The sequence below is a fragment of the Lynx canadensis genome, chromosome E3 (assembly GCF_007474595.2).
Source record: "Lynx canadensis isolate LIC74 chromosome E3, mLynCan4.pri.v2, whole genome shotgun sequence".
NCBI lineage: Eukaryota > Metazoa > Chordata > Mammalia > Carnivora > Felidae > Lynx > Lynx canadensis.
Window position 1 is genome coordinate 12,900,666 of NC_044318.1, and position 13,719 is coordinate 12,914,384.

A 13,719-nucleotide genomic window follows, 5' to 3' on the forward strand; every position below is an offset into this window, starting at 1 on the left:
AAGTTCTTTTTTTTTTTTTAATGTTTATTTATTTATTTTTTAATGTTTATTTTTGAGAGAGACAGGAAGCACAAGGGGGCGGGGGACAGAGAGAGAGGGAGACAGAGAATCCGAAGCAGGCTCCAGGCTCCAAGCTGTCAGCACAGAGCCCGACACGGGGCTGGAACTCACAAACGGCAAGATCATGACCTGAGTGGAAGTTGGACCTCAACCGACTAAGCCACCTGGGTGCCCTAAGTTCTTTATAGACATCATCTCGTATAATCTTCAGAGTGACCCTTAGAGGGAGATACATTAATTTTTCCAGTTTACAGAGGAGAAATCTAAGGCCAAGAGATTCTTAGCCCATGTTGGTACATCCGCTGTGTCATAGAGCCAGAATCTGAACCCAAATGATTTGGCTTTGAGCTCGTGCATTTGAAGACTACACCAAGGGCTTTTCTGTGTCATTGGCCAGGTGGGAAGGGGGCAGAAAACTGCTGGCTTCTAGGCCCAGGTGACAGGTGTGGCACAAAACCTGAAGTGCGGGACATCAACCTCAGAGTTAGCACAGCACCTGATAAAGGATGCACTCAAAATCCATTCGCATGTTTGTTGAATGAATAAGTGACCCACTTTCATTGAACTCAGCATTCATTATCCAACAAGTGATCTGTTTCTGTTCTGGGTTTTTCGGTTTCTTTGTTTTGGGGTGTTTTTGTTGTTGTTGTTGCTGGTGTCTGTTAGCCCGTAGCAAATCTTAAGGACAAATCCAACAAATGTTATTTTAAAAATGTATCACAGGGGTGCCTGGGTGGCTCAGTTGGTTGAGCTTCGGACTCTTGATTTTGGCTCAGGTCACGATCTCCCAGCTCGTGAGTACGAGACCTGCATCGAGCTCCACACTCACAGTGCAGAGCCTGCTTGGGATTCCCTCTCTCTCTCTCTCTCTCTCTCTCTGCGCCCCTCCCCTGCTCTCGCACTCTCTCTCACAATAAATAAACAAAAAAACCTGAGGCGGTAACCGTAGGGCCCAAGGAACCCTGTCATTCGGGATCCGCTCTGGGTTTGCCCCTTTTCCACCAGCCACCTGATGCACGCGGCGGGGCGGGGGCGGCTCTGCGGCCGGTCTCCCACCTGAGCTCCTGCTGGGTGGCCGTGCTGTCCAGCGTGTCCTCCAGCTCCGTCTTGAGCGCCTCCAGCTCCTCCCCCAGGTCCCGCTTCTGCTTCTCGGCCTTGTTTCTCGCGGCCCGTTCTGAGTCCAAGTCCTCCTGCAGGTCCGAGATGTGACTCTCCAGCTCCCGGATCTTCTTGAGAGCGTTGTTCTTCTGAGCGATTTCATCGTCCAGCCTGCCGGCGACAGACCAGCATGGTGAAGGCCCTGGGGTCTCTGGCCCCCGAGATCTCACGGCGTGGCCAAAAATTGTTTCCAGGGACCAGATAACCCTGTTCCTTGGATATCAAAAGCATGTTCCCCCCCATGTCCCCGAGACACGGTGGACCCCTTCCTGCTAGGTTGGACTGCGTGCACATTGGGACTCGTCTGAGGTCCACAAACAGTGGTGAGTGAGTGTGTGTGTGTGTGTGTGTGTGTGTGTGCAGAGCATGGCCCCAGACTAGCAAGGCACCTAGTACACAGCAGGTGCTTAACAGATGCTTTGTAAACATCGGACAATTATTTCTCCCTAGCAACTACTCGTTTTCCATTCTCCTCTTTGCTCTACCAGTGGCTGAGTGCCTGCCCCATGCGAAGCACGTGACCAGGTATTGCTCGGGGAGGTATTTAAACCAGGGCCCCCAGTGTGGGGGAGGCAGCAACCGTGGGTCAAGGTGGGACGGGAGAAGCCTCGTCCAAGTGGCCGGGAGCACGTGAGGACTTTCATGGAAGGCAGCTCCCTCCTGACGCACGGTGGAGCCGGGCTCTTGTTTTGCCGTGGTGGATGGAAAGGGAAAAGCGTGAAGAGAGGGCACAGAGACAAGACTGCACAGGGCAGGGGGAGGTGAGATGGTAGTGAGCTTGGGAATGGGGAGCAGTTAAGAGAGAAAGCTAGATGGTCGGCTGGGTCCGGCTGTACGTGGCGGTGGGGGGACGGGGGGCGGGGCCTCTGAGCACCAGGCTAAGGAAGCCGGCCTTCCCTGCACAAGCCAGCATGGGTCTACACCCCAGGTGATGTTTGCGGTTCATCGCCCTCGCGCCCCCCGCAGCCCACGCTGGAAAAGATAGACCTGGCCAGGGGATCAGTGAGAAAGTTCTGGGGCTTTCACCCCAGCCCCGCCTCCGCAAGACTGTGTGACAATCACGCGTTCCTTCACGTCCCCAAGCACGGCTTCCTGCTCAGTGACGTGGAGATCACAGCAGCGTACCGGCCAGGTGTGAAAGAACATACCGTCTGGAAAGAGCCCGGCACGCAGCGAACAGGAAACCAACCCTTAGCTGGGGCTGCAAGATTCCCAGTATGAGGCATGAACCCAGCCAGGAGCTGGGAGAAGGGCAAACAGGGAATGCGGTCGCCACCGCTTCCAAAGGACTGGCGGGATCTGGGGGCTGCTGCAGCCCGGGGGCGGGCGGAGAGCGGTGGGCAAAAGTCGGGGGAGACGGGCATTCACGGCAAGGGCCCTACGAGGGAGGGGCAGGAGGCTCATCCCGTTCTCGGACATGCCAGTGGAAAGGACTCCATGGGCAACTGCAGATGAGAGAGGCCTGGAGGTCTGAGGGGCAGACGCGGCGGGAGCAGGGGACACACAGAGACAGGATGGGCTTGGCGGGGACAGAAGAAAGTCAGTGGCACCGTTGTGGAAGTACAAGCGGGGCAGGGGAGGCACCCGGGAGGACGGAGGCCTGCCTGGAGGAGGAGGAAGACGGGGCCCACTGTGGCCCCCCGGGACACATGAACACAGGACGTCAGGATGCACCCCCCGCAGGCCAGGCTACCTGCTCAGGGCGGCCTGCAGCTCCTCCTCCTTCTTGGCCAGCTGCATCTTGAGCTCCGCGATCTGTGCCTGCAGGTCCGCTATCTGCTCGTGGAAGTCACTGGCCTCACCCTCGAGCTTCCTCTTCAGCTTCTCCAGCTCCTGCCGGCTCTTCTCCTCCTTCTTCAGCCGCACTGTGACAAAGCCAGGGGCCCCCTCAGGAGGCGGCAGCTACCAGAAAGGCGCCCGGAGGACAAGCCTTTCTGCTCGGGCAGTTCGCACGCACGCACACACACACACACACATGCACGCACACTCGCACGCACCCGGCCCTACAGGTAACTGTCACGGCCCAGACTGCTATCTTGTAGCAAGAAAGTCAGTGCTGATGAAAACCCCTTGACGATTACTGGCGTATTGGCCGCGGGAGCCGGGGGAGGGTTGTACCTCTCCTGAAACAACGTGCCACACTCAGATCTGCTCTCTGATCTTCCCAGCTGTACCATGTCCATTTGAAACCCTGTTGGGGGCGGCTGGGTTACCTTCCAGTTCTGAAATCATAGATTCGTGCTTGTTTTTTAGCTTGGTAAGGTTCTTGGCCTTTTCCTCCTCTTCTGCAAGATTTGTGGTTAAGTCACTAATCCTCTCTTCGAGGAGTTTTCGCTCCTTTTTGGGAAAAGAAAGAGAAATATCGGTGGCTTTTTCTGTTTCTCTTCTGCAAGACAGGCCTTTCACTTTTAGTAATTTCCAGATCAACAGTTGGCAGGGAACCCCCCATGAATACCAAGTGCCACGTCGAGGTTTAAAACAATAAAGAGAAGTTCCTTAACAGTAATTCCCTATAACCCAGTCACTTCTCATCTCGTGGGACCTCTGCCCCTCCTACTTCATGTTCGGGGCAGGCGTGCCCTCTTCCCTTATGAGCACATGTCAGCTGTTCTCTGCCACAGGGACTTTGCACAGATAGGACTATCTGTTGAGCTGTTCCTCCACTCCCCTTCCAGCCACTCTTCATTTGTCAGGTTCCCACTTCGATGCCGCTTCCTCCAGGAAGCCTTCCCTGAATGCCTGGTTTCCATCCCTCAGTGCTGTATTTTTACAATATGATGAACCTCCTTCAGAAGCCTGACTGTGATGGTCATTAATGGTTAGGTGTATGATTATCTATTTTCTGCCTCACTAGAGTATGAGCCCTGCCAGGGCAGCGCCCTCCTTCACCATATAGGCCCTGTGCCCAAAACAGGGCCTGGCTCATGGCAGGTGGCCAGCTGACATCTAGCTCAAGGAACTAAAGGGAGCCCAAACTCGGTGGGGCTGGGGAGTGGTTATTGCCTAGGGGGGGCCTGCGCCCTGCAGTTTACATGGGGACTTCTGGGCACTGCAAGTCCCCATCCCAGAAAGCCCTCAGTCCCAGACGAAGCAGGACAGCCGGTCACCCTATTAGGGACTGGAAGCAGTCCACGAGAATGAGGGAGAGAGAGGCCCCCAAGAGTCAGGCACACGTGGCTGCCTTTGCACACCCAGGGGGCTCCGCTGGCACGGAGTTTCTGAGACCCGGTGCTGGTGGGACCACCGGGGACCCCGTCCATGGCCCGCCGGTATCTGGACGGCAGTCAGGAGGCCGCCTCCCGCCGCTGAAGCCAGAGCCCTCTGCGTGGCCTCCGGCGTCTCGTATTTGGCCCGAAGGGGCAAGTATCCGGAGCCCTCGGCCCCGCGGAGCCGGCCGTGTTACCGCAGACGCTGGCCCCACTCACTTTGGACAGCTTGTTGTTCTGATCATCCATGACCAGAATATCGTCCTCCAGTTTCTTGATCTTGGCCTCGGCCGTGACCTTCTCGAGCTGTAACTTCTGCCTCGCAGCTTCCTCCTCCTCCAGCTGCTCCTCCAGGTCCTTGGTGGGGGAAGGGGAAAAAAAATCACAGCCTCTCGCTCACCCTAGAGTCCCTTCCTCAGAGCTCTGGGGACTGACCCACCCAGAGGCTGGGCCTCCTCGCCCCTGTGCTCTGCGGTCTCCTTTTACTGGAAATACAAGTTTTGGGAAACCACTTGGCTTCACGGGGCCTCAGTTTTCCCCGTCCGTCAAACGGGAACAGTAGATACCATGGCCGTTTCAAACTGTGTCCACAAATTCTTTGGTCCTCTCCCCTTCAGCGTGGGCCGGACTTAGCAAAGCGGTTCCAACAGATAAAATCGGGAAGAAGCCGCGGAGTGTAACGCCCGACATTAGGCTCTACGAGGCACCGTGCTCTCCTCTCCTCTTCCCTCTCCGGATCCACCCCTCCTTGCAGGGGAGCCAGCCGCTCTGCAGTGAGGACCCTCCGGCAGCCCCAGGGAGCAGACCCCAGGTGAGGGACGGAAGCCTCCTGCCTCGTGGATGGAGGCGGGGGGGTTCTCCAGCCCTGGGCTCCCGTCCCAAGTGCAGCCTCATGACAGACCCTAAGCCAGAACCTCCCGGCCGGGCCGCTCGCAGACCCCTGACCCTGTGACACAACGGCTGCTAAGTTCTGGGGGGCTTCCTCCCGCAGCGATGGCTAACTGATGCGCCTGCCCCTCACGTGGGGTTGCGCCTGAGAAGGTTTTCATGGGCGGAGTGCCGGGCGGAAGAGAGTAGGGGGGCCTGCCTTCAAGTCCCCACGCTGGCCGTGTGGCCTGGGGCAGACGGCCATTCCTCTCCAACCCCCGGTCCCCACACCCGGCCAACGGGGACACGCAGGACCCTGCGATGAGGGCCAAGCGATTCGGACACCCCCGCGGGGCCTTACCAGCATCTGCTGGGCCATCTTCTTCTTCTCGGCCTGCAGCTGTTGGCCCCGGTCTTCCTCCTCCTCCAGGCGGGCCTCCATCTCGTGCAGGATCTCCTCCAGCTCCTGCTTCTTAGCCGCCAGGCGCACCCGCATCTCCTCGGCCTCGGCGTACAGCTCCGTCTCGGCCTGCAGCTGCTCCTGGAGCAGGCTCTTCTCCTCGGCCAGCTGCCCGCGGGGAGAAGGCAGGCGGCGGCTGAGCCCCGCGGGGGCGCGGCCGGCCGGCCGCCCCGCAGCCCCAGCCGCGCCCGGCCCGCTACCTGCGTGTGCCTCTGCTCCAGCTCCTTGAGCTCGCTCTCCGCCTTCTTCTGCAGCTCCTTGGTCTTCTGCAGCTCGTCCTCCTTGGCCTGCATCTCCTCCTCCTGCCGCGTCACCTGCAGCAGCGGCTTCACCTGCGCGCACGCGGGCACGCGTGAGCTGCGCTCAGCACACGAGGGACGGGCTCCCGTCGCGACCGAGATCGCGCTCCGCCACCAGGGGCGGGCGTACCCCGGCCCGCACCCCCCGGGGGGGGGGGACCCCGGGAACTCCCGGGGACCCCGCCGACACCTAGCGCACAGAGGTCGGGGACGCCGCCGCATGTTCTAGAACGCACGGGGACGGCCTCCAGAACACAAGACGGTCCATCCCCGGACACCCACGGCACCGAGGCTGGGAAACCGTCAACTAGGGCCACCGAGAAAGGCGCCGAGCGTCAAGGAAGAAGTCTCCCCTTCTCCCATGCAGTCCCTGCCCAGAGAGCGTTACGGCGGACAAACCAACATGTTTCCTTCCGAGGGGAAAACGAGAAAAAAGAAAAAAAATCTCCCACATCCTACCTCCCCATCAAGGTCGTTACGGGCGTTATCGGCACTTCCCGCCAGCCTTTTACCAAATACACCCGAGATCATGCTGCCCGATTTTATATGCTGCTTCCATTACTTTAAACTGTAAGGTGGTTATTATTATTATTATTATTATTATTATTACCCCATGCCGTTCTATCATCTTGACAACTTTCTTTTCTGATAGCTGTCATTTTTGTCGAACAGAAGTGGTGAGGGGCGCCTGGGTAGCTTAGTCAGTTAAGTGTGCAACTCCTGATATGGGCTCAGGTCATGATCTCACGGTTTGTGGTTTCGAGCCCCACGTTGGGCTCTGCACTGAAGTGTGGAGCCGGCTTGGGATTCTGTGTCTCCCTCCCTTTCTGCCGCTCCCTTGCTCATGTGCACTTTTTCTCCCTCAAAAATACATAAGTAAACATTAAAAAAAAAAAAGTGGGAGGGCACCTGGGTGGCTCAGTCCGTTGAGCATCCGACTTTGGCTCAGGTCACGATCTCATCGTTGGTGAGTATAAGCCCTGCATTGGGCTCTGTGCTGATGGCTCAGAGCCTGGAGCCTGCTTGGGATTCTGTGTTTCCTTCTCTCTCTGCCCCTCCCCCATGGGAGCTCTGTCTCTCCCTCTCTCTCTCTCTCTCTCTCTCTCTCAAAAATAAACATTAAAAAAAAAGTGGTGAGAGAGGACATCCTTGTATCATTCCTGACCTTAGGGGAAAGCTCTCAGGTTTTCTCCATCAAGTATGATGTTCACGGAGGGTTTTTCATATAAGGCCTTCATTATATTGAGGTATGTTCCCTCCAACCCTACTTTGTCGAGGGTTTTTAGACAGCCATCATTTTTAAGAGTTAAAAATATTCTATTAAATTAATGAGTCTGCTGGGGCTGGACACTGGCATTTTGCTATTTTAAAGTTTCTTTTTAAAATTTATTTATTTTGAGAGAGACAGAGACAGCATGAGTGGGGGAGGGGCAGAGAGAGAGACAGAGAGAGAGAGAGAGACAGAGAGAATCCCCAGCAGGCCCTGCACTCTCAGCACAGAGCCCGATGTGGGACTTGAACCCACAAAACTGTGAGATTATGACATGGGCTGAAAGCAAGAATAGGACGCTTAACCAACAGCGCCACCCGGGTGCCCTCACATTTTGCTATTTTAATAAGGCCATAACAAATACCCTGAATTTCTGGTTTTCTTTGTTTCAGATGGCTTCCTTAGGACAGTGTTTCAGAAGTCAGGTCAATGAAGATGAACCTTTCCAAGAAGAAGCTTCCCCTTCCTGTTCTTCCCTAGGCTGACTCCTGACTCCTTGTGTTCAAGCCCTCACCTGGCCCCAGGGAATCCCCTGTTGTGTAGACTCTGGCTCCTTCCCTCCACTTATCCCATTTCACCTTTAGGTATTTATTTCCGTGTTTATCTGCTCCCTGTCTGCTCGCCCACTCAACTAGAACATTCATGAGACCAGAGCCCATGATGTCTCTTCCCCCCGCGGTACCCCCAACACCTCGCACATGCCTGGAACACAACGGGAGCTCGATCAATATTGCTCGACAAAAAAGCTTTGTGCCAATTTTCTCACTCAAGGGCACGTAAGAGGAGGCGGTGTCTGTCACAGACTGTCTGTCACCACTTGGCACAACAGTTCGTGACAGCTAGTGACCCGGCAAGAACAAGTTTTGTCCCCAGAGGAGCACACAGTGGATACCCCAACGACCTGGAAGGATCTCCAGGGGAGGGTGCTTTGTGAAAAAGCCAGTCCGCATGATGACATACCGGAGGGCTCCATTTATGTAACGTTCTAAAAATGGCCACATCACGGTAACGGAAAACGGATGAGCGGTGACGGGACAATGGCGGGGAAGTGGGTGTGGCCATAAATGAGCCACGCGAGGGGGTCCCTGCGGTGATGGAAATGCTCTGGATCACAGCCAAGGTCATTCAAGGTCAACAGCCCCGCTTCGGGAGCATCTGGAGGGGACAGCCCGGGCTGAGCGTCCCTAGAGCGGGGGGGGGGGGGGGGGGGGGGGTGGGGGTGGGGGCGGGGAGCGGAGCACTCACTTTGGTGAAGAGCCTCCACCACTGCCAATTCCTCAGCTTGAGGTAGGCCGCGCAGTTCCTCTGAATCACCTTCATGGCTGTCAGCTGTTGCTGCCGCTTGGCGAAGGCCCTGGGGAGACGGAAGGGGACGTCGTGAGGAGCCCTGGGGGGCCCGGCACCCGCCTCCCCGTGTTGTCCACGGGGTCCTGTCCCGCAGCATCCTGAAAGCAAGACGCATCTGCTGGGCATGTGGTTTTGTGACTCGTGTGGGGACATCCCCCCATTCTCTCCAGCTCAGGTTCTTTATATATATATATATTCTTTATATATGTATATGTTTTCATTTTTGAGAGAGTCTGAGTGGGCAAGGGGCAGAGAGAGAGGGGCAGAGAGGATCAAAGTAGGCTCTGCACTAACAGCAGAGAGCCTGATGCGGGGCTCGAACCCACGAACAGCGAGGTCATGACCTGAGCCCAAGTCGGATGCTCAACCGACTGAGCCGCCCAGGCGCCCCTCTCCCACTCAGATTCTTCAGGAAGCTCCGAGCATCAGCACACGCACGTTGTCTGGGCACAGACCATTTAACTAATCTGGAGGCCAGAGCCCTGCTCCTTCATGGGCCAGGAAAACCCCAGCTCACAAAATAGCCTGGACTCGGGACGGTGGTCCAAACTACACCAAGGAAGGCCATTCCTACACATCTCCAACCGTCCCATGTCTTCCCCAAAGCTGAGTATCTGACAGACCTCTTCTCTCCTTCGGATGCATTTTAGAAATCTCAAATCTGACACCGAACCAGCGCTCTTCCCGTTTAAGGGCTGCTGGGTCTGCGAAACCACAGCACAGAGAGCTCCTTCCTCTTTCCCCTGCTCGGCCGCCATCTTGAAACACGGGTGAACTCTCTACTTAGTGAGGCTGGGAGGAGCGGCATCAGAGAATTTAGTTATGAAATTCAACAACAGAGGTCTGTCCCTGGACTGCAAGCTCCCCACTTCTGGCCTTGCCTGTCTTGGGTCCCCTTGCAATGAAGCAGCCCAACACTGTCAGGGCTCTGCCGATAAGAGCGTGGTCCGTACCTCGTGGTAACACACGCCCTGGATAGAGAGCCAGTCTGCCAGCCCTGTTGTCCTCCTCTTTGGGATGGGAGTTTCCTTGAGGAACCTCAGCCCTCACACAGACCCCAGGCTTCACAATCGTCCAAGACTCTGCCTTATGAACCCCTTTCGGACATGGGGCTACGGATGCAGCTCGACACTCTTTCCTCAGATTCTTTACCACATTCTCACACTTCTCACACGATAACCAGGCCCTGCTCTCAGCCCTCTTCATGCCATACTTCATGGACTCCTCACTGACAACCCCATGGGGCAGGTGGGAGTATCCTCATTCTCCAGTGGAGAGACCTGAGCCTCAGAGAGAGAGAGAGAGAGAGAGAGAGAGAGAGAGAGAAACTTGTCCAAGGTTCACCAGCAAGTAAGTGGGGAGCCACGTCTAAAACTCCAAGGCCACGATCTTACCCCCTTCCCGGCCTGCCCTTGAAACTAGTGCGTGTCTCTAAAGCCACACCATTTCTGTCTCTGCCACCAAAAGCAGCCAGTCAGTCACGGATGCCTCGGAAACTACACCGTCTCGTAGAAGCAAGGAAGCAGGACACGAGGCCCGAGAGCCTCTGGGAGCGTGCGCGTCTGGGCTGTTTGCCAGGAGGCGATACGGCATGGGGGTCCTTACTTTCTGGCCAGGTAGCCGCGACACATGGCCTGGAAAGCCATGATGACGTCGGTGATCTTCAAGTCTCGTTCCTCTTCCAGATGGGCCAGGACCCCCGTTCGGAAGAAGATTTTGCTCTGCCCGATTCTGTACAAGTTGGGGTCGAGTTCCAGGGCTTTGATCTGGAGGAGGAAAGGGGGACAGGTGTTCCCATTCTCGGCTGGGACCCGGGGCCTACGTGAGGCACGTTAAGGAGGGTCCCGCCCCCCACGAGCTCCTGGCGACGCCACCAGGGGCCGGGAGGTTTGCCGTCGGACTTCTGGGGAGGGGCTGGGGGCAGGGCTCACCATGAGAATGCAGGCCTGCTTCCCGTCCATGAAGCCTTTGGGAATGGCGTTGGCAGCCAGGATCTCGTAGCTGGAGACACAGGGTGGGTGTCACTGACCCAACGCCTCCCCTCCCCCCGGCCTGGCTCACATGGCCCCTGCACCCCCACCCCACCCCGTGCCTGCCCGGCGGGCTCACCGCTGGCGAAACTCCTGGAAGACGATCCTGTTGGGGAAGCCCTGACGGCAGATGCGGATGCCTTCCAACACCCCGTTGCACCGCAGCTGCTCCAACACCAGAAAGGCGTCCAGCTTGCCCGACTGCGAGGGCAGAGAGGCCAGTGGGCCCCTGGGGCCGGGACTCCGGGAGCAGCAAGCCCCGAATCTCAGGCCTGGGGTCCCACCTCATCAGGCCCACAAGAGGTCTCTCTGGTTCTTGGTGACACCAGCATCATGTGGCTGGACGCTGCGGCTTCCTCCTCGTCACCTCTCCTTCCTCAGTTCTACAGCAGCGACCTCCCAAAGAACTCCCAATAGAACCGCTTCTCTCCACTGCCATCCGCTCACCCCCAGAGCACCCCACCTGCTTCCCGCTGTTGTCTTGCCTCCCCCCTGCAACCTCTCACACCCCTTCTCCAACGTCAGTCGGATCATGACATACCCCTGCTTTCAAAAGCCCCAGTGGCATCCTCTGGAAGGAAGGCCAAGCTCGGGGCAACCCACAAGGACCAGCCCCTGCCAAGTGATTCAGCCCTGTCTCTCCCCAATCCCGGCCTCACACCATCACACGTCAGCATGAAACAACGACCTACCTAGTGTTTCCCTACCTAGACCCTTCGTTTCTCGACTCACATCTTTGCTTCTGCTGGTCCCTCTACCTAGGATGCCTGCCCCACCTCACCAAGGGGATCCCTCCTCCTTCCGGAGGCAGGTTTCTCCGAGCCCTGAGGCTGGAGTGGAAGCCCAGCTACACGTTGTTCTCATAATTTACCATGTTACGCTGTGATAGCAGCTCATTTGTCTCTCTCTCCCACTGGATCTCCCATAACATCAGCACCACTGGCACCTGGGGCTGGACTGGTCTCTGCTTTTCCATCCGTGAGGGCCGCCCGGTGCACCACAGGGTGTTTAACAGCATCCCTCCCTGGCTTCTATGCACTGGATGCAAACAGCAGCTCCCTCCCAGTTATGACAACCAACAGTGTCTTCAGACATGGCCAAACGTCCCCTGGGGGGCACGACCGCCCCAGCCGAGCACCCCTGCACTAGATCATGATGCGAACCTGCAGGCAGGGACTGCAGTTCATCCAGCACCATATCCCCAGCATCTGACACAGGGGCAGCTCAGTAAATATTGACTGGAATAACGAACGCGTGAGGGACCTGATGCCCTGGTCAGCAACTCCAGGGCTGAAAGCCCCTTCTGTTCCCTTGCTTTCCTTTGTCTCCAGGATGCGGAACGGGTACCAAATTCAGACAACCTGCCTCCCATGTCAGACGGAGCCCTTGGGGTATGGAGGGAAGCTTTCCTCCTGCCCCTTTACCTGGGTCTGCTTCTCCCTTTCCCAAAGCCGCCGGACGCTAGCCCCAGGGAGGACCTTCTGACCACCCAAGGAGCCGGGCAGGGGGCCTCACCCTCTTCTCGTGGTTGGGGATGATGCAGCGCACAAAGTTGGGTGTGGTGTTGCGCAACGTGGTCATCAGCTTCCCCAGCTGCTCTTTGTACAGCTGCCCCACCGTGCGGAACATGCCCTTCTTGGTCTTGGAGGCGCTGGGCAGCGAGCTCTCGGTCATCTTGGCCATCTGGTCCAGGCCCACAATGCGGTCCACTGTGGGGCACATTAATGTTGGTGTCAGCCTCCTCTGGCCCACCCAGGAGCCCTCAACCCCCCACAACAGGCCAGAAGACCAGAGTGTGGAGACCCCAAGTCCTCTGCTCCCTCCTGGGGAGCACCACCCCCTTCTTTCCTTTGCTGGCCAACACCTTTCCTCTGGCAATAGGTAAAGGGAGGTGTGCAGAGGATTGCTTTCTGTGTATCGTCTATTTGGGAAATCCTGAAAGCCCCTGAAAGCCCAAATTCTCTCTGATGTTGTCACAGAGACCCGGGAAGAAATCCTGCTCATGCCATGGCCTTGGCCTGGTGTCATTTTGTGTCTCAGTTTCTCCTTCTACAAAATGGGGGTAGTAACAGCATCTACTTTACAGGGCAGGAGTAAGTGAATAAGGCATGGAGAGCACTTACCCCTCCTGCCTGCCTTCAGTCCTTCATCTACCAACAAATGTTTTTTGAGAGCCTATTATGTGCCAGGCCCCGTGGATATAGCCATGAACAAAGACCCTGTGTCTCTACACACACACACACACCCCAGCCCATACTCTACACATATTCTAATGGAAAGAGAAGGATAAATGTTATGTATACAAGTAATATTCTAAGTGGTGAGGCATGCTTAGAAAGATAAAGCAGCATATAGGGGGAAAGAGAGTGGTGGGAGTGATCTCTCTGATAAGTTATTTGAGCAAAGGCCTGAGAGAAGTGAGTGAGTGATCCGGTAAATATCCATAAAAATAGTATTCTGGGCAGAAGATGTAGTGAGTATTCCAAGGTAGGAATCTGGCACATTTACAAACGCTCAACAAAGAATATGTGGTGGTGTTATTGCAACCACCAAAAGGTTCTTTTTCTTTCAGAAGGAGAGACTTCACCAGCCCAGTGGGTCCCGCGCATGCCAAGCTCAAACCACTGGCATTGCTATGAATTTCCCTTAAAGCACTGCTCTTGCTGCACCCCATGAATTTTGCTAAATTGTGCTTTCATTTTTATTTAGTTCAAAGCATTTTTAAATCTCTCTTGATAAATAACACACAACAAGAAATTTCTTCTCTGAGTCACCTGTTACTTAGAAGTGTCTTGTCTAATCTCCATGGATACAGGGATTTTCCAGCTACCTTTCTCTTACTGATTTCTGGTTTGAGTCTATGGTGGTCTGAGAGCAGACACTGTATGCTTTCTATTCTTTCAGATTCATTAAGGTGTGTTTTATGGCCCCGAATGTGGTCTATCTTGGTGGCCATTCCATGTAAGCTTGAGAAGAATGTGTATTCGTCCGTTGTTGGATGAAGCCGTCTATAGAAGACAGT

At 56.0% G+C, this 13,719-nt stretch overlaps 1 protein-coding gene across 4 annotated transcripts in view; it reads right to left on the reverse strand.

Annotated features, from left to right (window-relative positions):
• MYH11 (myosin heavy chain 11) overlaps positions 1 to 13,719 on the reverse strand; it is a 124,564-nt gene that overhangs the window by 19,912 nt on the left and 90,933 nt on the right. For all 4 annotated transcript variants that reach the window (XM_030301265.2, XM_032591533.1, XM_030301263.2 and 1 more), the window contains 11 exons: positions 12,213 to 12,406; positions 10,777 to 10,898; positions 10,599 to 10,668; positions 10,273 to 10,433; positions 8,566 to 8,674; positions 5,952 to 6,083; positions 5,653 to 5,859; positions 4,644 to 4,781; positions 3,432 to 3,555; positions 2,912 to 3,083; positions 1,117 to 1,329 (listed from right to left, as the gene is read on the reverse strand). In XM_030301265.2, coding sequence (XP_030157125.1) covers positions 1,117 to 1,329; positions 2,912 to 3,083; positions 3,432 to 3,555; positions 4,644 to 4,781; positions 5,653 to 5,859; positions 5,952 to 6,083; positions 8,566 to 8,674; positions 10,273 to 10,433; positions 10,599 to 10,668; positions 10,777 to 10,898; positions 12,213 to 12,406 — 1,642 coding nt within the window. The remainder of the gene's footprint in view (positions 1 to 1,116; positions 1,330 to 2,911; positions 3,084 to 3,431; positions 3,556 to 4,643; positions 4,782 to 5,652; positions 5,860 to 5,951; positions 6,084 to 8,565; positions 8,675 to 10,272; positions 10,434 to 10,598; positions 10,669 to 10,776; positions 10,899 to 12,212; positions 12,407 to 13,719) is intronic.